At 40.0% G+C, this 26,833-nt stretch overlaps 1 protein-coding gene across 2 annotated transcripts in view; it reads right to left on the bottom strand.

The window, feature by feature from the left end:
- SIK3 (SIK family kinase 3) overlaps nucleotides 1–25,021 on the bottom strand; it is a 281,901-nt gene extending 256,880 nt beyond the window's left edge. For both annotated transcript variants that reach the window (XM_019647420.1, XM_019647421.1), the window contains exon 1: nucleotides 24,708–25,021. In XM_019647420.1, the coding sequence (XP_019502965.1) occupies nucleotides 24,708–24,978 (271 nt within the window). In that variant the 5' untranslated portion in view covers nucleotides 24,979–25,021. The remainder of the gene's footprint in view (nucleotides 1–24,707) is intronic.
- Between the last annotated feature and the right edge of the window lie 1,812 nt (nucleotides 25,022–26,833).

Here is a 26,833-nt window from a genome sequence, read left to right as displayed (position 1 = left end):
ATGTGCTTGTCCTCAAACCACTGTTAACAATCCAGGTCCTATACTTTGTTTAAAAGCGATCCCGAAGTCCAGATCCCACTGGCCTAATAAAAACCTTGCTTATCTCTAACCCAAAACGCTCTTCCCTTTCTCTGAATTTCTAGTGCTTAATCAGCACTATAAAATACGACATTTAATTTTAAAACCATATTTTCCTATACTCTAATTGTTTTGCTTTTTAAATCTTATTTCTTCACCTACAAAAAGGAAGAGCCTTACAGATGGATACATGACTTCTGCCCTGTTGTAACTTACAATGCTGTTAGGAAGGCAGTAAGTAAGTAGGGCGTGTTACTCTCTCTGTGATGTTATAGTACAAACTTGAGCAGATGGAAATCTGAACTGCATTCCATTTTGGCAACCTCAGCAAGAACCCATGATTTTACTTGCCCCATCTGGAGTTACACTGGAAGAAGGAAGGTTGGACAGTTCTATATCCAAGTTGTTAGGCTTTTTGTTTTTTATATTTTGTTGGGGTTTTTTTGTTTTTATTATGGAAATTTTCAAACATATACATAAGTAGGAAGAAATAGTATAATGAGTCTTCTGTACGTATCAGCCAGCTACAACAATTACAAACACATGGCCATTTGTAGCTATTCTCCTGACTATCTCTTCCTCTCTCCAGCAGAGCCCAGACATATCATGTCATCCGTACATATTTCAGTACATATTTCTAAAAGGTAAGTATTTCTTCTTTTGAATATGACCACAATATTATTTCCCCACCTAAAAAGATAGTTTTTCCTTAACATCGAATATCCAGTCAATGTTCAACTTTCCCTATGTCATATAATTTTTTTTAGCACTCGGTTTAAGTCAGGATCTAGGATTACTTCAAAAGGAAAAATGGTTTCCTTTTCTCCTGTTCCATGACCTTTTTTCCTCCTCCAATTTCATGCTCTTACCTTCTTAATTTTTAAGTGTAGATGGAAGAGCATTTCCTTTTCCCAGTACCCTCTACTCTCTTTAATAAAGAAAATATTCCTCTTACTCCCAATACTGAAGTCTGCCATTACCTCAGAGCTGTTAGCACGCTCAGAAAAACACTGAACTCAATGACATAGCTTCCTTCACAGTTAAGTTGCCACATTTCATTTAAGACTCAGGAAGAGTTTTGAATTCTAACATCATAAAAATGTAAATAATGCAGGCCCCATTAAAAGATTATTTTCCATTTCTATTAATCTTTCTGAGGAGTCCAACTTTAAATTTTAAGTTATTACACTATCAGCTTCCCATTTTAACTGAGTTAATATTTAGTGGGACATTTAAGCCTAAAAGATTACAGGCACAGTGCTAAGAGATCAACATTAGGTTACCTCTATTTATTAGCCATGAAATTCATCCCTCATTATTCACAAGGGAAACCAGATAAGAAGCTATGCGATAAACAGCCCAAATACAAACCCTTCACTAGAAAATAATATAAAAGCACACAGTGAATCGAAGGGGTCACTCCTTCATTTTCAGCATAGATTAACAGAAGCAGCTAGCAAATGTTACGTAAACAACGGAGGGGAATTTTTTTTAAAGCATAATCTTCACAGCTACTGCTAAACCCCCAGAGCTAGTAACTTGGACATTCAGCAGGGCAGGCTGAATCAAAACCCTTTTATTACCCACTTGCTTGGGCTCAGCATTGTGGAAGACAAAAAATAACATGACAGTCTCTGCCTTTAAGAAACATACACTCTAGCTACTAAAATGAGACTTCAGATACTTCAACAATTCACCCACAGTATGAGATATATCAGTAAGCACTAACCTGTGAATCAAATTTAAAATAGTTCAGGGGCGGCCGGATAGCTCAGGTGGTTAGAGCGCAGGCTCATAACACCAAGGTTGCCGGTTCAATTCCCACATGGGCCACTGAGATGCGCCTTCCACAACTAGATTGAAACAACTACTTGACTTGGAGCTGATGGGTCCTGGAAAAACACACTGTTCCCCCAATAATAATAATAAATAAATAATTAATTAATTAATTGTTTTTTAAAATTTAAAGTAGTTCATAGAACGGATGGGTCAGAGAACTAAGAGAAGGTCAGAAGAATAGCTGAATCTTGAAGGCAGAGCAGGACAGAACTCAGTAACACTCGGATAAACTGTAAGCTCATGAAGAGAGAGACCAGGTCTCTCTCTCTTGTTCACCACTCCATCCCAAGGCCTGGCACAGTGTCTGGATGGAATACAGTAGACACATATTTATGGGTCACAAGAAGGAGGAAAACAAAGAGAGAGAGGAAGGGAGGAAAAAAAGACTAGGCATTCCAGAAAAGACATTTTTGTTTTAATGAAAGACTAAATATGGCAATTTCATGAAAGAGAAAATACAGAATGATGACAAATTAGGGAAAACAGGTAGAATGAACCCAAACAATCCATGGTTTTAAAAGTATGCCAAAAGAAATATAAAACTGATCCCATATTAAATACTAAAATGAATATGTCCAGAAAGCACATTCTGTTTTCTACTTTTTAAGAACAATAACTAAAAGTATAATTGGCCATCTTTCCTAAAATGGACATTCATCTTTGTAATGTTATTGCACATAACCTGGGAAGTGTGTTAACATTCCTCTTGGAAACTAATATACCACTGGCTAATAATTGTTTTCCTTGAATATTTTTACTATCTAGAAATGTGACTGAGTTATCACTAAGGTCAGTTTCTTTGGTAGTTATGTAATCAAATGCCTGAGACTCACCACAATTAAGGCAAGAGACGGAGGAGTGTAACCCAGCAGAAAAGCCAGTGACTAATGCTGAATCACAGCTTCCAAGTGATTATTTCACCAAAATGTCAACCTCCCATATTAACACTCCCCTACAATGATTGTTGAGAGTACATCAAAAATATTATCCAATTAAGTATTCTACAATATTTTGCAGGATAATTTTAAAGGATTGGTGGCAATAAAATCTAATTGGGTCTAAATTTATAAACCAATATTTGTTAAATCAAGGAGAGTCTTACCTCTTCAAACTTCACAATTTTGAGAATTCATGATTATGGTGGTCTCAGTATGCATGAATTCCCCAGACATTCTCCACTCCCCCATCCCCACAAAGGTCCAGGTCCTGGCTACCACCAGTTATTGATCTTAAGTGGCAGCTACATAATCTTTTTAGATAGAAGGACTTTAGGAGTTGCAATCTAATGGGTGAAGGGGACACTGGAGAATTTATCTTAAAGCTACATATGCATGGCAAGTGCATTACTTTAATTTAAATTATATGCACATTCAGAGTGAGTTTGGCCAGCTCTTAGCATTTCCAATGGTCATTTTCCTTAGCGTTCCTTCTTCTCTTTCAGCCCAAACCACCCATAACAGACAAATTGTCTGGTTACATATTACCACTGTTACAATGACAGTGATGAATTCTGATTATTTAGAATCCCACCGTTCAATTTTGATGCCTAGCATCTGGTGGAAAGGACAATAGCCTTGCAGTCATACTGACCTACTTATTATAAATTTCAGCTCTCTACCACTTGAAGGTTTTTGACCTCGGACAACTTACCTAAGTGAACTTCAGTTTCCTCAATAGAAACTAGGTATAACATCAGATACTTTGCAAAGTTGTTGAGAGGTTAGCATGACTTATATAAAGTATCCAAAACATAGTAGGCACTTAGCCTACGGTAATTATGATAGAAAGCTGATAACCAGGCCTATACTCAGGTTTCCAAATAGTGTTAACTATATAATAAAAGCATGAATCAGCCTCACTCTCTCTAGTCCAGCTGTAAGATGACCTACTTATCCTTTTATAGTTTTACCTGGCCTCTAGAGGAAGAAGGCCTTCACTCAGTACTCAGTCTTCAGGCCAAAATTAACATTACAGTCATATCTTTGTCATTAGCATGCTATCATCCCCTCCCTGACTCTAGGGCCTCTAGAAAATCCAATGTTTTCACTATTGCCTATTTCTGTTTTATGGCCTAGGCCAAATGCATTCCCTTAACAGACCCTGACTACCGTTTTGCCTCAGTCTATTATAGGGAACTCTGCAAGTCTCCAATTTCGCAAGGACCACCATGTTTCGGCTTACCATACCACTGTACTCCAAGATGGCGGCCAACCCATGATGTTCTGCCAGTGCCTATTATGTCTCTGTCACAGGCTAACTGCCTGGTAAACAGAACCCTAATTTCTAGAATGACAGGTATATCCCTCTCTCTCTCAAGGTTCGCCCAGGTTTACTTCATCTTATTCTCCCACCACCACTACTCTATATCCCTACAACAGTATTTGCAATTTGCATAAAGCACAAAGATAGTGAAATAGGAGTCAGAAGACTTTGGTTCTGCCTCTACCTCTGCCATTCACACTAGTTCTGAAAGGATATCTACCTCCTTCTGTGCAAAATGCTGTGCTTACCTCCCAAAGCTGCAGTAAGGCTCAAACAAGACATTTGTCAGCATGTTATACAGATGTAAGATATTCTTATACATACAACAAGTTTCTATTATGACTTGACATTTACTTCTGAATATAAAACCCTAACATATTTTTGTAAATCCTCCGGCATTATTTATATTAGCAAAAGGTTGAAAATGCTCACACAGCTAACCGTAAGGGGACTTATTTTTTAAAATATGATACATTCTTTCATGGAAATACTGTACGGTATTTTTTTTTTAATTAGAAAGGACTCTCTATACTTATGTGTAATAATTCTCAAGACATAACAGTTAAAAGATGCAGACTATGGGCCGGCCGAGTGGCGCGATGGTTAAGAACTCGCTTGGGATGCCAGAGGGCCCCGGTTCGGATCCCACATATGAGGGCCAGTGACACTGCCCTCCACAGCTAAGATGCTGAACAACAGCTCGACCTGGAGCTGGGCTGCCATGGGTCACCGGCGACGGCGTAGGCTGCAGTCCCTGTGGCAGTGGGTTGCCATGGGCTACCGTATGTAGCCAGCAGCCGCCGTGAGCGGCCGTCCAGAAGCCGGCGACTGATCTGCCTTGCTTGGGAAGAGCGCAATGATGGTGCCAACTTGGGCCAGTGAAGCAACGTCCTCCACAACTAGAATGAAGAACAAAACGACAGCAACTTGTCTGTTCCCCTTCCCCCAATTCCCCAGCACTGTTCCCATCCCCACAATTCCCCAATAAAATATCTTTAAAAAAAAAAAAAGATGCAGACTAGTGTGTAGAATTTATTACAATTCATTTTAAAAGACAGGTACAGTAAAGAAACGTACACATTTGCTTGTATACACATAAAATACCTCAGGATATATAGTCAATGACAATAAAGGCTGGCTATGGGAAGGGGATCTGGATGGCCATGTGGTATGTGAGAGCAGGAAACTTTTTTCTGTATTTCACTCTTTTGTAGCTTTTAAAATTTGAAACCCTAGTCCCCTAGATGAGGTAGGGAAATCATCTCTTCATACACCTATAACCTGAGAAATACTATGAACTATTAATGAGGATGACAGCATATCTGACAACTCATTTCCTCAGCCAACCTCAAAATCACAATCACCACCACCTAAAACAATGTTCCCCTCCATGATCTCATTCCATCAAGTGACTCGAGTTAACATTCCTTCTAATCAAACTTCCTGACTTGCTATTGATGTGTCTATGTGCTATACACTTCACACTCAATGTTATTTGTAAACACTTGAAACTTACTGTCCGTAGGGTTCTGCAAGCCCCTAGAAGGGCCCTCTGCACCATTACATTTCTTGCCTTCAAGGCTAGTTAGGGATCCGTTCCAATGTTTACTTTTCTGAACCACGCACCTAGTTCTGCCTCTTAATCACTCAGATGCACCACAGGACCAAAGCAAATCACTAATTTGAGTCTCAACAATTAGATGGCTATAATGCAGACCATCCCCACGTTTTACAGAAGAGTAAATTGTGTTAATTTCCTCCAATCTGGCAGAGAAGTACCCCTTCCAAACCTTGCAAAATAACTCCTCACGGAGATAAGTAAAATTTACCAAGGCAACATCCTCCTAAACCTACATTTTAAATGATATGGCCTTGAATATACATGACTGCAATCATGCTGGAATTACATAACAGGACCTAAAACACTACTCAAAACAGCAGCAAGTGCTACTTCCATTCTTGCTCTCCTGTGGCAAGCAGGTTATTTTTGGAGCTTGCCTATGAAGTAGCACTTTGTTGACTATGAGCTTCATCCTCTGAATATTCCTTTCACATTTCAACCTTGGTTCTCCGCTTTCTGGCACAGAGCTCCAAAACCTCAATGGAATACATTAATGAAATGCTGGGTTACTTTAGTGCAAAAAGGTCAAGCCTACAAAAGATTTCTAATTGGGAAATCTCTTCAGTGAAAGCATATAGAAATTTGCTGGCTCCTTTTTCCAATAGCTATTTGCTTTCTTTGGAACAAATCTTCAGTCAGACACAAAGCCAACCACCCAGCAAAAGCTCAAATACATACAGGTGTTTTGCAAGCACAGTAAATCTCAGGAGTAACTAATCAACATGAGACAACATCTACTAACAAGATGCTTATTGGTGTGCTGGGACATCAACTACCTACAAATCCGTTAAGACTAGCTTTGAGAAAAATAAAGAATACAACGAAAAGAAAAGTACGCCCATTTTCCACCAACAAAAAACTTACTTGTAAAAGGAAGAATTGTGTAAGTCAACTAGTCTTGCCACACAAAAACCCTTTATTCCAGGGTTGTTTTCAGTGGTACTTAACTCCAGAGTAGAGACTAAGGGTCCCAAACAAACCTATTTGAGTATTTTTCTACTTTAATACTTCTAAAATCCATGGTTAGGCTAATTAAGGAAAAGTCTGAAAGAGCTTGACAAAATCTTGCTTTTTTTTTTTAAGAAAGTGGGTAATCATCTGAAAATACACTTGTAAATTAGCAGTTATTTAGAATTAAGAGTTTCACTGAAGCACTCCAGAATAATGTTCCAATTGAAAAGAAAGCAAGGAGTTTATCACAACAGGTCTGCCTTGCTCCATTAGCTCAGTTCCCCAGACATTAAATTTCTCCACTTTAAACTTCTCTTACACTCACAAGACCCTAAAGTTGGTTTCTACATGAAAAAGGCATGACAAAAAAATCCCAAGAGAATGCCTATTTTAGACTATAAGAATTTACAACGTTTTACAACGTTTTACAATTAAAGACAATTTCTTTAATTGTCTTTAAAGAAAAAGACAATTATTATTTAGCCATGTTACTGAATTTCACCCGTCACATCCAATAATATGGTCTAATACTGTGGACACAGGAAAGAAATGTGCCGTGCACAAGGTGGGAAATCAAGATCACTGAACTGAATTTTGTATACCTCTTTTAAGTAATATCTTTTCCACTATCTGCTTTGATGTCAACTGGGTGCCAACACAATTTCTTGATGCCTTTTCTGCCACCAACCCTCTCTATGTATTCTTCATTAAATAACTGTGAGCAAAATGTCGTTTTTCTAAAGATACTCAAGATTATAAAATGAGAGCTTGTAAAAAGACACTTAGGATGTCAAGCCAGAACTAAGTATGTTATATCCTAGAAAAGCTTTTCAGGAAGTAACATCTCAAAGTCATTTCTACTTTGCAGGCTGACTCTCGCAATGCATTAAATGTTTAATCAGTAAGTTAAATGAGTGTTTTCTAAGGGACAGCAAGAAGTTTTACTACAGGATATTACAGTGCTTCCCAAACTGGTATAACATATTTAAGAATGTTTGAGGCTGGCCTTCCAAATATACCTTAAGCAGTGTAACCTACAGTATCAAAGCAAGTATAGACAATACAATCAATAAATTAAAAGAGTTCAAAAATGTACCCAACTATCTAGAGATTTTGTAGATAAAGTAGCTTTCTAAATCAAGACAGAAAAGATGGGTTATTCAGTAATTTGTGTTGGAACATCAAGCCAGACACCTGGAGAGAAAGATAGATTCATAAGGCAAGTACTGTGTCAGACACTGAAAATAAGAACAAGGGGAAAAAATTACACAATCTATTGCCCTCATGAAGCTTACAGTCAAGTGAAAGGAGAAACCGCTAATGACTACAAAAACGAATGTAGAATTACAACTCCAATAAATCCCACAACAGATCTTTTTATCATTTGGTTTAAACCGAAATGCATTCTACATGAAGCAAATATCTAAATTTGAAAATAAAACCATAAAAGTACCTGAACAAAACACGGGTAAATATGTTTATAAGATTAGAATGAGGAAGGGCAACAAGCCATAAAATTAAAAACAACAAAAAATCTGACTACCTAAAAATGTTTACATTTTATATTTTTTAAAAATACACACACCTGAAACTATGTAAAATAATACTGAATGTCAACTATTATTTTAAAAAATAGGAGATATAATATAGCACAGGGAATATAGTCAATAATATTATACTATGTACAGCCTCAGATGGGTAACAGACTTATTGGAGTTATCACTTTGTGAGGTATAAAATATCTAATCGCTATGTTGTTTTGTACACCTGAAACTAATAAACACACACACACGACAAACACAGGGCCGGCCGAGTGGCGTGTTGGTTAGGAGTTGGCTTGGGATGCCAGCTCTGAGCAGCAGGGCCCCGGTTCGGATCCCACATGAGGGCCAGTGATGCTGCGCCCTCTACAGCTAAGATGGTGAACAACAGCTCAACCTGGAGCTGGGCTACTGTGAGTCACCGGCAACGGCATAGGCTGCAGTGGGGCGCCGGCCAGCAGCAGGTGTGAGCTTTCGTGGGATGCTGTGAGCCACTATGAGTGGCCATCCAGTGGCTGGCAAGTGACTGCCTCACCGGGAAGGGCGCAATGATAATACCAACATGGGCCAGTGAAGGGAAGTCCTCCACAACTAGACTGAAGAACAAAAGGACAGCAACTTGTCTGTTCCCCTTCCTCGATTCCCCAACGCTATTCCTCTTCCCCAATTCCCCAATATAATCTTTTAAAAAAAAAAAAGACAAACACAGAAGCATATCTGTAGTATTTAAGACGTACCTAGTTTCCCTAATATTCAAAAGGCTATTTATTAGACATTAATGGGGGGGAAAGCCAAAAAAACCAATAGGAAAGTGGACAAAGGACACAGATAATTCCAAGAAAAATACAAATCGCTAACAGGCAAATTAAATGAACTCTCAAACTCACTAATAAATAACTACAAACTAAAATGACATTTTCTTTTACCTGTCAGATTGATTCCCTAAAAAAATGGCTGGTTGCCAATGTTAAAGAGAACAGAAAGAGTGTTCCCATACACTCTTGAGTGAACCAGCCAGGCCTTTCTTGGAGGACAATTTGGCAACATTTATAAAATTTGAAGCACTCATACTTTGACTCAGACATTCTATTTCTAGTGAATTATTATATTAAATTACTAAGAAAATGGCAAACCTAGTTTCAAAGAAGATCCAAACATTGTATATATCATAATAGAAAAGACTACATAACTTTTGGGAAATTTACTCTATAATAGATTGGACTTAGTAAAACTCTAATATTTAAAAAAATAAAATTATGATTTAGACTTAAGAGTCTTGTGAAAAGTAAATAGTGTATAACAGCAAATGGAATAGAAAAGAAACACCAGCACAAGTATGCAAATATAAATACAAGGAAACATTAACTGACATATAATTTGTAATTTTAAAAAGAGCTGGAAACAACCCTAAAATCTATCAAAAGGGTACTACTTAAATAAAGTATACTACTATATCCATAAACTGAAATACTCTGCAGCCATTAAAAAGACTAAGGCAAAATGCACTGACATAGAAGAATGTTGGAGATACATGATTAAATTTAAAAACAAGTAGCAAACTAGATGTGTGGTATGATCCTTTTTCAATAAAAAACATAAACTGTTGTTATGTGAGTAAGAAAAAAAATCTGGTTATAAAATGTTAACAATATGTTCTCCGGAGAGAGAGAATTTTCACTTTCTATGTCAAATATTTTGTAAAGTTTGATTATTTTAAAAGACTTATGTATCAGATAGATACATTGATAGATATTTTTAAAAAGACTTTGATGCTATAAAACATCTAGAAAGGGAGCACTATCTGAAAATGGGAGAAAAGCACAGAATGAGTACAGAGGAAAATATTCACAGAACATATAATTTTAAAGTTAGAATAATTTTACAAATAAAGAAACTAGGAAATCAAAATTAAAAACTTTTGTGGTACAAAACAAAACCATCACCAAAGTGAAACAACCCACAAAATAGAAGAAAATATTAAATCATATATCTCATAAAGGACTTGTATCCAGGATATATAAAGAATTCTTATAACTCAACAATAAACACAAATAACCCAACTAAAAAATTGGCAAAAAGAATCTAAATAGACACTTCTCCAAAGATCCACAAATGGTCAATTAGCATATGCTCAATACCATAATAATTAGGGAAACGCAAATTAAAACCACAATGAGATGCCACTTCATATCCACTTGCATGGCTAGATCAAAAAAAGAAAGTAACAAGTTTTGGTGCAGATGTAGAAAAACTGGAACCCTAATACATTACTGGTGGGAATGTAAATTAATGCATCCATTTTGGAAAACAGTTTGGCAATTCCTCAAAGTTAAACATGGAGTTACTCCATGATCCTGCAATTCCACTCCTAGGTAAACGCCTAAGATAAATGAAAACATACGTCCACACAAAAACTTATACACGGATGTTGATAACAGCATTGTTCATAATAGCCCAAAAAGCGCAAACAATGCTAAAGTCCACTGATTCATGAGTGGCTAAACAAATGCAGTATAGTATTGGAATAGTATTCAACCATAAAAAGCAATGAATTTCTGGGGCCGGCCGAGTGGCTCAGTTGGTTAAGAGCTCGCTCAAGAGTTTGAGCTCTGAGCAACAGCGGTTCGAGTCCAGCCCGAGCTGAGCAGCCGCTGAGCTGCCAACAGGTAGCAGGATGGCTCAGCTAAAAAAATAAATAAATAAATAAATAAATAAAAAGCAATGAATTTCTAACATATGCTAGACTGAACCCTTGAAGACATTATGCTAAGTCAAAGAAGCTAGACACAAAAGGCCATTTATTTTATGATTCCAGTTATATGAAATGTCCACAGAGACTGATTAGTGGTTGCTTAAGGCTGGGAGAAGGAGGTTGAGGAAATGGACAATGACTGCTAAGGGAATGAAAATGCTCTAAAATTCATTGTGGGTGATTGCACAACTCCAAGAATATTACTAAACACACTGAATTGGGTGAATTGTATGGTATAGGAATTATATATCAATAAAGCTGATAAAAAAATAAATATAAATAAAAAAGAAATTGGAAGTTTCATGAGGTTAAGCGATTTGCCCAAAGAAAACTGCCAGGCTAATAAAAACTGAACCTGGAAACATGTAGCCTGTCTCCCACACCAATGCTCAATTCATTACTACAGACTGCCCCAGGCAATTTTGATGGACCAAAAAGGTTCCTTAAAGAACTGGAAAAGCACAAAACACTGGTACTAGCATAAGAAAAGGGAGAGAAATTTAAGTAACACAACAGAAATGTAGTTTCCAAAATTTAATGTGACTCCAAAACGGATTCTTGGCCTGAAAACTCTAACAACCACTAATATAAGAGGTTGTGACTACTGAAACAGTGCCCCTTTTACTAAGAGCTCAATTAGAGCAGGGCACTGATGCAGCTGCTGGCTGAAAAGCAAGAAGGAAAATGAGATCAGAAGGAACAGCAGGCTGAAATCACAGGCCATGCTTCTGCATATGTCAAAGAGGCAAATAAGTAACATGCTTCAAGCAAGATATTTTATTCTCGGGGCTTGCAGACTCCTTTAAAGTGATCCAAAAGTATCATCCCGAGATTTAATTACCTCCCAGAATTACTATATACATATAAGATACTTAGGTATAATATATAAAAGGGGTGTCTCTGCAGCTGACTTGGACACAAAGATCACTGCTGGAAAACAACTGCCCCATTTGACTAGAACAATATTACTGTTGATGTAAAAATAGAAAGCCAAGAGCATACAATCACTAAAAACATTATTTTGAGCGTTTTAAAAAAGGAACTATTAAAACAACTTATCTATCGTCAGAAGAGTGCTTATGCAACATTAGAACATTCTGACAGAGGGAAAGGACAACAGGAGGCAGGAAGCAGAAGAAGAAATCCTGCAGGTACCAAACTTATCCTAATAAGAAACACACAGCTCTGATTCTGTCTTCACAATAAAAACAATTCTGTTCTTGTGGCATATGAACGAAGATTTCTTCTGCCAGGAACAGAAAACAACTTACTACATGAAAATGTCAACTTGTTCCATGGAACACTACACTGGCAGTGAGCAAAACTAGAGAGTTTGGGCTGTTTCCTCACTGAATTTTTAACATCACTGGCCCATTACCAAATTCAGTTCAATTCATGCAAACTCTAACACAGTGGAAATAAGTACCACCCCGAAGTATACAGTACAAATAAGAATCTATGAAGTATCTTGTGCTCAAATTTCTAACAACTTTGACTTATTTATAATTTTAAATTAATGTAGCTCTCCTAACCCACCTCCAGTCAACCAACCTGCCAAAACAATCAATGCTTTTCCCTCTCTCTGTAAAACAATTGGTGTCCCCAGCATGCAAACTGGCCTCAATTAATATCTACTCTCTTACTCCTAGATAGTTCTGCTCTCACCCATCAAGGTGCATGCTTACTAAGAACTGTTTTTTCCCAAGCCAATTTATACCAGTTGCTCTTGTTCTTATAGCTATATAATTAGATATTTAAACTGATACGAAATCAGGGAGAACAGAAAGACATGTTCCTATGAAAAGTAAGCTGAATGCTTTAAAAGACCTGGTAAAGTCAGATTAGATGTAGATTCGACAAGTATAAAAGATTGGGGGGAAATCATAAAACCCAAGTGGGATTCTGTACTCATATTGCTTCACAAGTGCCTTTAAATTCCTACTCTGCTTTAAAAAAGCAAATCAAAACTGGAAATCACAGATGATGAACTATGGGTATGTTTAATGGAAACGAGATGAAGCACTTCAATCAGGGCATCAATATACAAAGAAAGGCCTTGCTTGACCCTATATCAAAAGATTAGCAACTGTGTTTCTTAAACAAACTGCAAAGAAAAAGACAAGTAGGGGAAACCTAGAGAGTAAAACAAAAAATTTGTTTTATTCGGGACATCAATCAATTATAATGTATGGACTTTATCATTTAGACCCTGACTCCAACAAAAAAAGTGGTTTTAAAGAAAGAAAATATACATATACATGACAATCAGGGAAATTTTAACACCGACTTGATCTTTAATGACATTAAAGAATTTTCATTGTTTTAGGATAATGGTATTGCGGTTATTATTATTTTTTTTTAAAGATGCCTCATCCATTTAGAGATACATGTCAAAACATTTACAAACGAAATGATAGGTTTCTGGGATGTGCTTCAAAATAAACTAGGGAGAAAAGAGACACAGGAAGAGGGATAGACGAAAGATTGGCCATGAAGTGATAACTGCTTAAACTGAGGGACAGGTCCATGGGAGTTCATTATACTATTTTCTCTACTTTTGTTTATGTTCCAAATTTTCCGTAATAAACACTTTTATATGCATTCATTCATATGAATATTTTTAGTTAAAATGAAATATTAAAAGTACTATATAGGAGGAGTATGTGTCACTATTTCTGATTTCCCTGCTTCATTCGTTTCCCCCCAATTAAGTAAGCAAATCATAACCCAAACTAATCGTGTAAGAGGACTTCTATTAGAGATAAAAGAAAAGAACACATCATCAGATGCCCCAAATACAACAGCGGTAACCCCAAAACATTCTAAGGCCAATATCCCCATATGGCCCCATTACCCAAGAAAATCTCTCAAGTAGCACATACAGTGCCTAAGGCAAATCCAAACACAATAGGCCTGCAGTATCACCATATTTATTCACATAATTATGCCCCTGACAGTCTCCTTCACCATCTTTTTACCATTAAAAAGAGGGAGGACTAATTTACAACCTTCATTAATCTCTTAAATTCTCACTCAGGTTTACCAAAGAACAGTTATTTAAAAATCAACAGTTCAGGGGCCAGGCGAGTGGCACATTGCTTAAGAGTTGGCTTAGGACACCAGCTCTGAGTAGCAGGGCCCCAGTTCGGATCCCACATGAGAGCCAGTGACGCTGCGCCCTCTACAGCTAAGATGGTGAACAACAGCTCGACCTGGAGCTGGGCTGCCGTGAGTCGCCGGCGATGGCATAGGCTCCAGTGAAGCGATGTCCTCCACAACTAGACTGAAGAACAAAAGGACAGCAACTTGTCTGTTCCCCTTCCCCGATTCCCCAACACTGTTCCCCGCCCCCAATTCCCCAATAAAATCTTTTAAAAAAAAATTAAAAATCAACAATTCAGGTAATCCAAGTCTATTTCTCATTAATCTTTCTTCTTTCCTTCAGCAATTTCTCCAATTTAGGTTTATGTCTCTTTGTGAAAGATCAATGAAGAATGATAAGTCATAAAAAAAACAACTGAAAGGTTAGATTCACATTTATTCTTTTCTTTCCTCCTCCAGGTTTGGTTCAGGAGCTGCTCTAACCCTCTTTTGAACTGTCCTTTATCACCCTAGGTTTAAAGATGCAGCAGAGACTTAAAAGCCCTATGCTCTCAAGCCATGAAAGGCAGAAGGGGAGACAGAGAAGATAAAAGAAAGAAGGCCATATCTCATACACTGCTGGGGAGGCTAACCCAGGCACAATCTTTCTTCTGGGAAGCAATGTGGCAACATATGTATCAGGTGTCTTAAAAACATGTGTATCCTCCACCCAGTAATTTCACTTGCAACAATCTATTCTGAGCAAAAAATCAGAAATGCAACAAAGATTTGTGCACAAAATTGATCATCACAGCAAATTCATAACAGTGAAAAACTGGAAAGAAGCTTAAATTATAAAAAAGCTTAAAAAAATAACAGTCATATAATGGAAAAGTATACATACATCCATTAAAATTGATGTTTACAAATATATAGTTTCTAATGATGGAGAAATGCTTTTAATGAATGTTAAGAAAGAAAAGGGAATAAAACAGTAATATCAATATGATCCCAATTGTGTATTTTAGAATATTAACAACTCTTGCCTCTGGGTAGCAGGATCATAGGTGATTTTTTTTTCCTTCTTTTTTATAATTTTCTGAGTTTTCCCAAATTTCTTCCATGAGCACAAATTACTTTTATAATCAGAAAAAAAGTAGGGCAAGGTGGTAGAAGACAGCCAGTAATAATGAACAATTGGCTTGAAGTAAGAGAATTTATGCTTTAACACCTGTCTTCCTCTACCAGGTCCGCACTACAAGCATTCAACTGCTCCTTTAACTTAACCTTTTCTCTACCCTGATGAGAATACAATTTATCTTCTTGTCTCCTAGTATTAGTAGTTGCTACTTTTTGCACACAAATGATACAACAAAAACTAGTTAAATTAATTCATTAAAGGTAAGAACTATTAAAAGTAACCCATTAAAATTAAGGGCCAGTGACAAGAAACTTGTTTTGTTTTTGTTTTAAATCAGCTCACTTAGTATAAAGAACAGAATAAGAGGTAACTCGAAAAATAGTTTGAAGTTATTTCAGGAAGTGCCAGCAGCCTAAAGCCAGTTTGGTGGATCTGCAAAAAAAAGAAATACTCCAAGGCAGAAGAGGGCAAACGAGACATTGGCTGACTATCCTGGAGGGCCTTCTCAAGGAAGAAACCCACGGGGAGCCTGGATATGAAAGAACCTTCTATTTTAAAAGGGACTTGAATTTAAATTACAAGGTTTACTTCAGATACTGAACTTCTTAATAATAAAAGTTTGAGATATTCCAAAAATAAATTACTTGCCCAAAAAGGTTGTGAAATCTCCTTAGCTGGAGATTTATGAGAAAAGGGTAGAAAATTAGTTTTCTTTAACATCTTAACTAGAGACAGGGAATTTTAATAGTAAAATTCTAAGATGTATTCCATGTATAAAAACAAATCCAGCTCCTATTTTTTTTAATCCTTATATTCATTCACTAAATGAATATTTACAGGCATTGTAGTGGGCACTAGGAACACAGCAGCAAACAATAGCTTAAAATTCCCATCCTCATGGAGCTTAATTTATCACACTGTTCCTCCTAACAAGCATTAAAAGTTAGGTATTTTCTTCTTCTTCTTCTTTTTTTTTTTTTAAGTAAAATGATGTTTAGAAATTTCAAGCATGTCAAAGCACTGCCAAAAAATAAACACCATCGGGCATTCGGACTGACCCAGAGAAACTCTAAATAAATGTCTGTGAAATAAGACTAAAAAACTGTGCGGCTGAGGTGGCAGGGAGACATAATTTAACTACAGACAAATCTGCACTTTTTAAATTTTATGCCATACATCAATTCCTAGTTTTTGATAAATATTTTTTCAAAAGTTTATTGGATGGATGGGTGGGTGGATGGGTGGATGGATGGATGGATGATTAGTTGGAATGAATGAAAAATTTCCTCTTCAAAAATTTCAGTCTCAAGAAGTGTGGTTAGCTAACCTAAATTTTCACATTCAATTCTTCCAGAGAAAGCAATGAAAAGTAAAGCATACCGCTGGTAAGCATGTACTGGAGCTGAAACTAGTCAGAAGTTTGATAATTTCTCAGAACTTCCTAATGAAACCCTAAATATAGTTTAAGATAACTGGCCAAAAGTATTTAACTTAGTGAGCCCTGACTACACAGACAAGCTTCAGGCCATGGGTTTGCTTCACCTTCCTTCTCAGCTTCTGGGGACTGAGGCTGAGTATTCGCAATCTGGCTCCTACCTCTCTGACAACCTAAATTCTGAGATGAAATAGTATTCAGTGGCCAAAGACTCCTTGTCTATAGTGGATCACACACCTCCTAAAGAGAAATATGTTCCTAACATAACTTTGCGATGGTTCACCCAACAGTTTTGTACTAACAGATGAAACTTTATTGTGAACAGATCCAAATGAAGCCCTTCCAAGCTAATTCATCCAAGACTGTTGAGGCTTCTCAAAGACACTGCCTCAGCCACTTATTTACCAATTATGTATTACGTTAGGACCAAAGTCCACAAGAATGTATATCCTTTTCATCTTCTAGATGTCACCAGTCATCCTCAGGACAGTACGATTGTTCTATATTATGTATTATGCCAGAAGAGAACAAGCTACCATTAGAAGGGGGCAGGGACTCACCTGATGGGTGAGGTCCTTCACCTGGGGAACAGGTGTAGCTCTGAGACCAGAAACTAGAAATACGTAAGAGAACCACAGATAAGCCCTGTGCCATCAAGGTATGTATCCTGGTGACCAGTTCTCTTCATGAGTTATAAGATGGCACCATCCCCTGGAAACTGATCTGGTAAGTGAGGAGTCCATCTAAGAGCGGTACCTTCAAAGATAGCACAGACCAGCCCAACAAAGCAAAAGTATAATTACTCATATTCCCTGGGAGTAAGCTAGATGTAGTGGCACAAGAAAACTATATAAGGCAGACTGTGTTATGGTCATTACCTTTTCTGTGTTTCTTTCCATTTTTACTTCCTTAGTATTTTGAAAAGCTTTTTTGACACTTCAGTCATGTCAAGGGGGCACCAAGGGGTATTTGAGTAAGAGATTTAAAGGCAAAGCAATGGATCCGTGGAGGACTGCTGATAAATGGCAGGGGTGACAGAGTGAAATAATGCCAAAGAACAGGTGAAATATAGTGTTGATATATACTCCTTCTCCTACTTGGAAAAATTTCCTCTCATCATGACATCTCACTTTTGAAGTTTGCTTTAATAAACAGGATAACTATCTTAAGACTTTAATTAGTAGGTATATCTTGTTTCTCTAAAACAAGATCAAGTGCTCAGAGGGCAAGGGCAATATTTTCTATAATTGGAGGAGCCAGAGTAGAGTTAACTAGTAGGGGTGCCTGGATCCTAATTCCAGCTCCCCCACTAACTAGCTATAGGATTCTGGGCAAATGGGAGGGTAGGGGGAAGATGCCAAAGGGGGCCATGACTCTAATGGTAGTTGGTCTAAACTACTTTAATTAGCCCCTGAAGGCCTGAGATTCTAAACTCCATTAAGTCCATCTCTCTAGATTCTGGAAAAGAAACAGTTGGAATAGAAGATCTCCAAGATCTTTTTTGTGCCTCAAAATCAACAAATATTTGTTGGCTAATAATGTTTAATTTGTGTGCAAAACATGTACCATTTTCTTATAGTGTGAAACAATGTCAGTTGTTAAAATTGAATACCTCAGGCTGGCCGAGTGGCGCAGTGGTTAAGAGCTCGCTTGGGATGCCAGAGGGCCCCGGTTTGGATCCCACATATGAGGGCCAGTGACACTGCCCTCCACAGCTAAGATGCTGAACAACAGCTCGACCTGGAACTGGGCTGCCGTGAGTCGCCGGCAACGGCATAGGCTGCAGCCCCTGTGGCACTGGGTTGCCATGGGCTACTGTGTGTAGCCAGCAGCCAGCAGCCGCAGTGAGCGGCCGTCCAGAAGCCGGTGACTGATGTGCCTCGCCCGGGAAGAGCACAATGATGGTGCCAACTTGGGCCAGTAAAGCAACGTCCTCCACAACTAGACTGAAGAACAAAACGACAGCAACTTGTCTGTTCCCCTTCCCCCAATTCCCCAGTGCTGTTCCCATCCCCCAATTCCCCAAAAAAATCTTTAAAAAAAAAAATTGAATACCTCCCCTATCTGAAGAAATGCATCAGAAAAAGCTTTACCCTTAACCATAAAATAACCAGCATGAGTTTTTAAAAACATAAATCAGATGACGTCAGTGTTCTACTTTGATATCCTCTGATGTCAATGCCCTGTTTCATCCCCAGTGCCATAAAATGGTCTGTAAACCTATATAATACAGCCCCTGTCTACCTTTCTGACTTCATCCCTTACCATCACCCCACTTTTTCACTAAGCTCCAGGCACCATGACCTTGGCTCTAATTTTTGGACAAACCAAGCTCTTTTCTACCCCAAGACCTCTGCACTTGCCGTTCCTTCTGCATTGACTATTCTGTCTTCCAAATCTTCCCAGACTGGCTCTTTCTCATCATTCAGGTGGCAGCTCAAATATCACCCCCTTGGAAAGGCCTTCTGACCACTCTACCTGAAGCAGCATCCTTCCCCAGACACTCTAGTCCATTTATTTTCTTCACAGTACTCATCACTATATGAAATTATTTGTTTGCATGTTTATTTATCTCCTCCCATTAAAAAGTAAGTACCAGTAAACACACAATGTGATATATAGATGATGAATTACAGAATTGTACACCTGAAACCTATGTAACTTTACTAACAATTGTCACCCCGATAAACCTTAATTAAAAAAAGAAAGTGCCAAGAAAGCAATAGCTTTTTATCTCTCTTGTTTATCAGTGTACAAGAGAACCCAGGATAGAACCTGACACAAAATTTGGATTCAGTAAGCATATGTTGAATGAATGAATGAATGAATGAATGAATGAATGAATGAATGGGAGAAGTCCACTTCTGTGCTGAAATGTGTTTTTTAGAATTATAGAGGCTCTGGTGAAGAGAGAGGATTTTTTTTTTTCTTTTCAAAGCATCCATTTTGTTCTCTTTTATGCTGTGAACCAGGAAACATTAGCCAGATTGATGCCTGGAAAATGAAAACAGCCACTTCTGGCACAGAAATAACTAGTCTGGGCACCTCTGGCTTGAGCCAGATCTATGACTTTCTAGGGAGCTGGCAACAAAGTCAGAATGTTAAAATAAACAGCTCTGATGCTATTTAGTAGAATACCGGTATTTTGATTCTGGAAAGGCTAGTCCAAATCAATCTTAGCTCTTCACAAAATTTCTACCAAGTCAGTAACTCCATCGCAAATGAAATATCATTTGCATCGAAATAAAGTTACTCAACTTAATAGGCATTTCTAGATTATCTAGGGATAGAACTATCCTCCTCAAATGTAACTAATGTAACTCTTGCTTCCAATTTCTTTTTGACATAATTCTCTTTCCTATTTACCAATGAATCTTGTTTGCAGCTCTCCTAATGAGCACAAGCATCATCTCATCTGCTTCATTAAACTCTTCCTTAGAAGTGAAAATAATACCATTAGCCCACTCTGAGTTGTTCTCCTCATGGAAGTGAGTTTGCACTAAACCATGTGGCCCATAGATATGTCCTGGCTGGTTAATATTTGGAATGGAGTCATGGGTCAAAATGCTTTCTCTGTGTAATATCTAAAGTTAAGAATCCTGACCTTGGCCTTCTAAGGAGCACCCAAATGCAAATGTGTTCTTAAGTCTTGTAAGAATATTTCTTCATATTCTCCACCAAATGTTAAGTAAATCTCTGGAGAAAAGACTACACTCAAACAAACTGTTCCATCACCAATGTGACAAAGAATAGTTACATAAACACTTGGAATATTCAAAGCAGGCCAAATAAAAGCCAGCGTTAGTCACAGTTTTCATTAGACAAGTCTCATAACTATTTTTAAAGTTTAACTAATGGAAAATTATGTTTTAAAATGCCAATTTCATGATATTAGCCCATAGTCCACAGGACTTAAACGCTACTCTCTCAAAGTGGCACCTGACATAACAGCAAAGTACTTTTTTACTCTGAAAGTATATCATGAGGATGACATCTACCCACACAAAACGAATGGCATGTGCATTCATGAACTGTTCCAGAGGGGTGAAAAGCCTAAAAAGGGGACTGTCTTCCTCATCTTAGTCACTACAACATCTGATGATGATGATGATGATGAAGATGATGATAACACTGATGATTTATATGCCTATTATGTGCCAGTCACTGTTCTAAGAGCTTCACATATCTTACTCAATCTTCATAATACCCAAACTTGGGAGGTAAGTACAATTGTCATCTCATTTTATATATGAAGAAATCCATGCACAGAGAAGTTACATAATTTACTCAAGATCACCCAGCTATTAAGAAACAGAGGCTCCAAACCCCGGCAGCTTTATCCAAAGCTCAAGCTCTTACCACAAACCAGTAATGGGCAAGTGATATATATTTATTGAAATACAAATTAAAAGTATTTGACCAGTGGCTTTTATAATGTACACTTTTTTAAAAATGCAAAATATATCTACCCTTTGTTCCCATTCGTCCAACCAGTCAAAGTATAATGAGGCACAAGCAACAGACTATAAGTAATTGAGAGCAGAAAATCTTTTTTTCAATCTCTTTAATACCTCATAGTGTCCCACCAAGAGAATAGAACCAAAGAATCTAAGATGCTTCAAAAAAAAAAAAAAGGACAAAGACAGCCAGGGTGAGCTGCTGACCAAAGTATGTCAGAGATGAATATTCTCTCCTGTTAACTGTTCTGCAGTGACGCTCTAAGCACTGCAGCGCTGCCAGCATTACCTCTGAGCTCATGAATGCCGTGCTGCAAGAGTCACCAACAACCAAACAGGAAAATATTTCCTTTTCTCTACTGACTTTATTCATCTCAGGGTCCTAGAGGTTTGAGAGTTAACAGAATCTGGGAAAGGGCCAGCTTCACTTCACCACTTATTGTTGAGTAGCCTAGTCAATAAACAAAGTTTACTTTAGCCTCTTAGTCCTCAGAATGGGTAGAACATATAAGAAAAGGTGATCATAAATACTTCTTTGATGTTCAGGAACACCTACCACTTAACCTCCTTCAACCAACACAAATATCGTCTGAATCAGCTGAGTCTGACTGTTATATATGGTTATAAAAAAAATCCAGACCATTCAGCGGCCTATAGGGAGAAAAGAAGAAAGAAGAAATCTCATACCTCTAAGAGATGAAACAAAAAAATAATACATTCTGGAAAAAGAGGAGAAAAAAAATAGCTCTCTTTGGTTCCAAGTGAGCTAACTACAGAACTAAGATAAACACTGCAGTGCATGGGAAGAAGAATCTATCTACCTGAGTAACTGAAACAGCAGCTTCTGCAACCGCTAGTACCTAGGCACCTTCCTCGCCATTATATAACCAAACCATGGCCTTAATAGGCCATCATACTGTATGTCAACAGCTGTTGGGCACATCTAAGCTGTCAGTATTTAAGAAACCCTTCCAAAGTGGATTCAGATAAGCATGGAGCAGGCCAAAATATGCTCATCGTCCACCCAGAGCACATGACAACTCCTTGTGAATTAAGCTTCACTCATGTCGTCAGAGTAATTTAAGCAGCAGAAGATAGGGCCCTTGTAACTGTAACTAGAAAATTGCACACTGCTACAGAAACACAAATGAGTGCTGGTGTGGTCCCGTCACATATGCAACTCATTGAACTCATTGTCCAAGCCATTTCAGTCTCATTCAAGATTCTGAATATTTCCATACATAGGAATTGCATAACTGCACACCACAAACGATCAAAGATAAAAACCAACATAAACAGTGGCACCCGTTTATAAACAAGCCGATGTTTAAAATGCTGCATTCCTGAAGGATACCAAGGCCTCAGAGAAAAACTAACACACACACACACACACACACACACACACACACGAAAATTAGAAAGCGGGGAGGACCAGCCATAATTAGCCACTGGCTTTGCTGACTACTGAAGATAGAGATGTCTCTTTTATATATAAAGCCAAGAATCAACTGTTTGCAATTACATTTCCAAAAACATTCAACCCTGTCTGTTTCAATTTTTATCAATATTTTGGTGTATCCGAGGGCTGGAAGATACAAAATTCTTTAAGTCATGGATACCATAAACTAGGCAACCAATTTAAGTTCATGGAGTCCATCCTCCAAAGGTCAGAGCAAAATAATCACAGGAGAGAAATGTGATTACTTAGAAGTGGGGGAGGGGGCGCAAAAAAGGAAATACCAAAACAAGGAACAAGGCTCCAACAACAAGAGTTGTTTGTACACGTAAGTTTAGCTTGGTTAACAGTAAACAGAACTGGAAACACTGGGGGCTGGGGTGGGGGGAGATGCACTAGAGTCTTGGCTCAGTCTACTCCCCCTCAGGGTCTGAGGTAACATCAGGGAACCTCAGACTTCGGTATCTCCTGCAGCTCAGACCTGCAGACTTGAGGCCCTCTGATAAAAACTGACAGAAAAGCTGAAGGGGGCCCCCCAGAGGAAGTGAAACTGACCAATCAATTTTCCACAGCCACCCACCCTGCCACTCTGGTATGAAGGGCCCCCTGTAGCCTTTGACAGAAAGAAGGGAAAAAGGAACTTCAGGTTGTAAGTAAGCAGGAGAGAAGGCCTAGATTAAGTCACTGGATTCTGAAAACAAGCGACTGCCATAAAAGCAAAAACAAGGTAGTGATGACAACCAGAGGCTAGGCTGAGGAGGTGAGGGGAATTGATGTGGCTTTGGTAGGAAGCAGCAGCTAGCTATAAGGGCTCTTCATTAGTCAGGTTGAGGGAAACACAAACTGCAGTTTTAAATATAGTGAATGACTACACTGAAAGTATTCATTCAAGTGAGAGACTTTGCAAAGAAAGAAATTTGGAGTACAAATGGGCTTTGTGGGTCCAATCGAAACCAAACGATTCCAATACTCCCAATGAAGATGGCTACAGGAAAGAGCTACCCATATTTCCTCGAAAAAGGAATTTTAACGTGTAAAATTTTGTATGTATACATATATGGCTTCCTAACTGACCTTGGCCAATTTCACTACTACAGCTCCGCTCCACAAATCCCTTGAGAACCAAAGGGCCCAAGGAGTGTAATCCTCCAGTGTCGGGGTTCCTCATACCCCTCCTCCGTCACCAGCCTTTCCCCTTACCACTGAAAGCTTACTATGGGATCTCCAAAACCCACAATTCCAGACCCTCCAACAACTACAAGCAGCAATCCAGCTCTCCCAAATTGTTTAACCCCTGGTTACCTAGTGCCACCATAAACCTGCCCCCCCACTCTGTTCCCTGAGCCCCTTCCTGCAGAAAAGCAAAGTAATTTTTCCCCAGTATTTCCCCATTTTCTTCATCACCTCCTCCAAAGATTTCGTCTGTCCTCAGGCTTCCATTCCCACCATCTATCAGTCCTAGACTATCAAACGCTGATTGGTATCTCACCTCTGTCATTAAGGTACCAGTTCCCTCCTACATCCCAGTACCCTGCACCGATCATACACCCCCAGTGCATGCCCCAGCCGTCCTTGTTCCCCTTATGAGCCCCTTCTGCCAGTTTACCCGTGCCTTCCCCCATCCTCCTGGTCTGCATTTCCTATGCCCCTGCCCTCACTCCCTTAGGATTTCCTAATTGCTGGTTCCAGTCTTCTTCGCTTACAGTAGCTTCCAGCCTCTTGGCTCCGTCAGAGTTCCAAACCTCTTTCCAATCGTCCCTTCCACTACCCTCGGTACAGCGCAGGGAACCCCCTCCCCATTCCCGGCTCCGCAGTTCCCCAGATCTCCGTGCTCAGTGCCCCCCCCGCGTCCCCTCTGCCGTGGAGTTTCCCTCTCTCAGTCCCCAGTGTCCCCTACCTTCTCGCCCTCTCCTCACTCCCCTGGACAACCCCCTACCCGTTTCCCCTGTCCCCAACGCTCTCCAACACCCCGAGCCCTACTCGCTGCGCCGACCCCTCAGCCTCGGTGTCGCGGGTCTCCTGCCCCCGCCACACTCGGCGGACGGTCCCGAGCCGCGCAGCCCCACAGCCGCCCGGTCCCCCCGCGCCACTACCTTGGCCTTGGTGACGAGGTGCGTGGCCCGCTTGACCACAGCGAAGTTGCCCTTGCCGATGGTGCGGTCGATCTCGTAGTAGCCGATGCGAGCAGGCACCGGACCACGGGAGGCCGGGGCTGGGGGACGCGGCGGGCCAGCCGCCGGGGACACAGCAGCGGGGGCGGCCGGGGGCCCCGGGGCGGGCGGTGGCAGTAGGCGGCCGGCCGGCCCGGCTCCCCCCGCTCCGGCCCCGGCAGCCCCGCCAGCTCCGCTCGCCNGCCGCCGCCATCTTGTTGTGCAGTGAAACCTCCGGGGCCGCGGGGAGCCGGCGGGGGGCGGGAAAAGGAGGGGGGAGGCCATGCGGACGTCACTCCGGGGGGCGGAGCGCCCGCGCCGCCGGGGCCGGACGCCATGGCAACCGCTCGTCACGTGTCGACGCGCGTCACTACCCAGAGCCATGGCAACCGTGACCTCACTGGCGAGCTCGACCTTCCCGCGTGGGCCCTGTTCCTCTGGCGCTGGCTCCCGGATGCCCCCCTCTGGGGGTGAGGCAGTGGGCATCGCAAGTGTACCAGCCAGTTCCAAACCGCCGCAGTGTTCCCGAGTCGGGGATGCTTTCAGCCTGACCCAAAGCCAGCCCCGTCGTCCTTGGAATCGCAAAAGTGGCCCCTACTGTGACCTATGTCCCAGTTCAGCAACCGTCCAGCCTCCCTTAAAACAAAATGTTGCCTCATCACCAAAAATACCAGCCTTGTCCCACTTTAGCCCTTGAGGCCACAAAGGCAGGAATAGCTACAGTATTGAAGCAACTGTAACTAAGTTGGTAAGCGAGGGGGATTTTTCAGTAAAATTCCTTCCTCTTACAAAAGCAACTCACCCGGTACAACCAATCTAGTTGTCACCAAATATAGGGGAATGGAGAAACCAGGATTTGCGTGTTCGAGGGCGGAGAAACCAGCCCAAACACGCATTCCAATTATTGGGTGGGTGAGGGCCAGGGAAGGTACGTCATTTTCCTTCCTCAAACCCCGTCTCTGAACAATTCTATAGCTAGATGACTGTCCTATTTCTGTCACTTGTATAACCCTGACAAAGCAGTGGTGCACATTGTCCAGTGAGCCACATCACGGTTAATGACGAACGGTCTGTTAGGCAAAATAAATAAGTAAATAATAAAATAAAGAATTCCGTCCTTACTAGTGACTCTCCAAGGACATTGAAGGTGATGAAATTTATCTTTTTTTCCCCCTTCCTCTGTTATATGGCATTCCACACCCTCTAGAGCCCCTCACTAGCTCCCAAATTCCCCCCTCCTCTTTCTCCCCCTCCCTTTATTAGGTAGATTAATTTAACGGCTTTAGGCAGGGATGGGGAGGGGTAGGCAATTGGGCTGTCAGTAACAAGATGAGGAGGGAGGGAAGATTATGAACATTTCCATGTTAAAATGTATTCCTTCAGTCCAGTCCTAATCCATCCACATCTGTGTCTCTCTCAAAGGCAGAACTGTATCGTCATGTCATTGCATGTACATTGCATGTAAATGTGTGAGGAGAGTACATGTTTACTCTCTCTGACCAAAAGATATTTACAAGCACTCTGATTCCCCATCTGACTATGAGTAATGGCTGGGACTAGGATGGGACAGAGAGGTCACTCTGCAATTGTCTTGGATCAATTCCCTGGTGGCTGTTCCAAATTGCCAACATAATTAACACTAATTGGCTTCTTTACTAGCAAGTAAGGATAAAGATGAAGTGGACCTTGGCTTCTTGCACTGGTTAAATCTTTTCATTGGTTGAGATCATTCAATCCCAGATAAATAATGAGGCATGACCAGCCTCTCGTAGCACTTCATGACCCCACTCAGCTGCCTCTAGCAAGGGAGAGTACATTAACTTTTGTACTGGGCCCCAGGGTCCCAATGGTACCATCTCCCTAAGGACGGGAGGGGAATAGAGGTCTCAATGGAAAACTTAGCTGGCTGGTAAGGCAAGGAAAAAAATCTTTCACTCCGGAGGTTGCAGGAGCAACACTGAAACCATTCTCATAGTGACTTTGTAGCCTCTCCTCCACTGGTGGAGATCATTTGAATGAACATCAAGTATGGCAACTTCTGCTGCTCTCCGGAGGGTGTAAAAATCAAA

The sequence above is a fragment of the Hipposideros armiger genome, unplaced genomic scaffold (assembly GCF_001890085.2).
Source record: "Hipposideros armiger isolate ML-2016 unplaced genomic scaffold, ASM189008v1 scaffold_111, whole genome shotgun sequence".
Lineage (NCBI taxonomy): Eukaryota > Metazoa > Chordata > Mammalia > Chiroptera > Hipposideridae > Hipposideros > Hipposideros armiger.
Note: the sequence above shows the minus strand (reverse complement) of the source record. Positions and strands in the feature narration are given on the sequence as shown.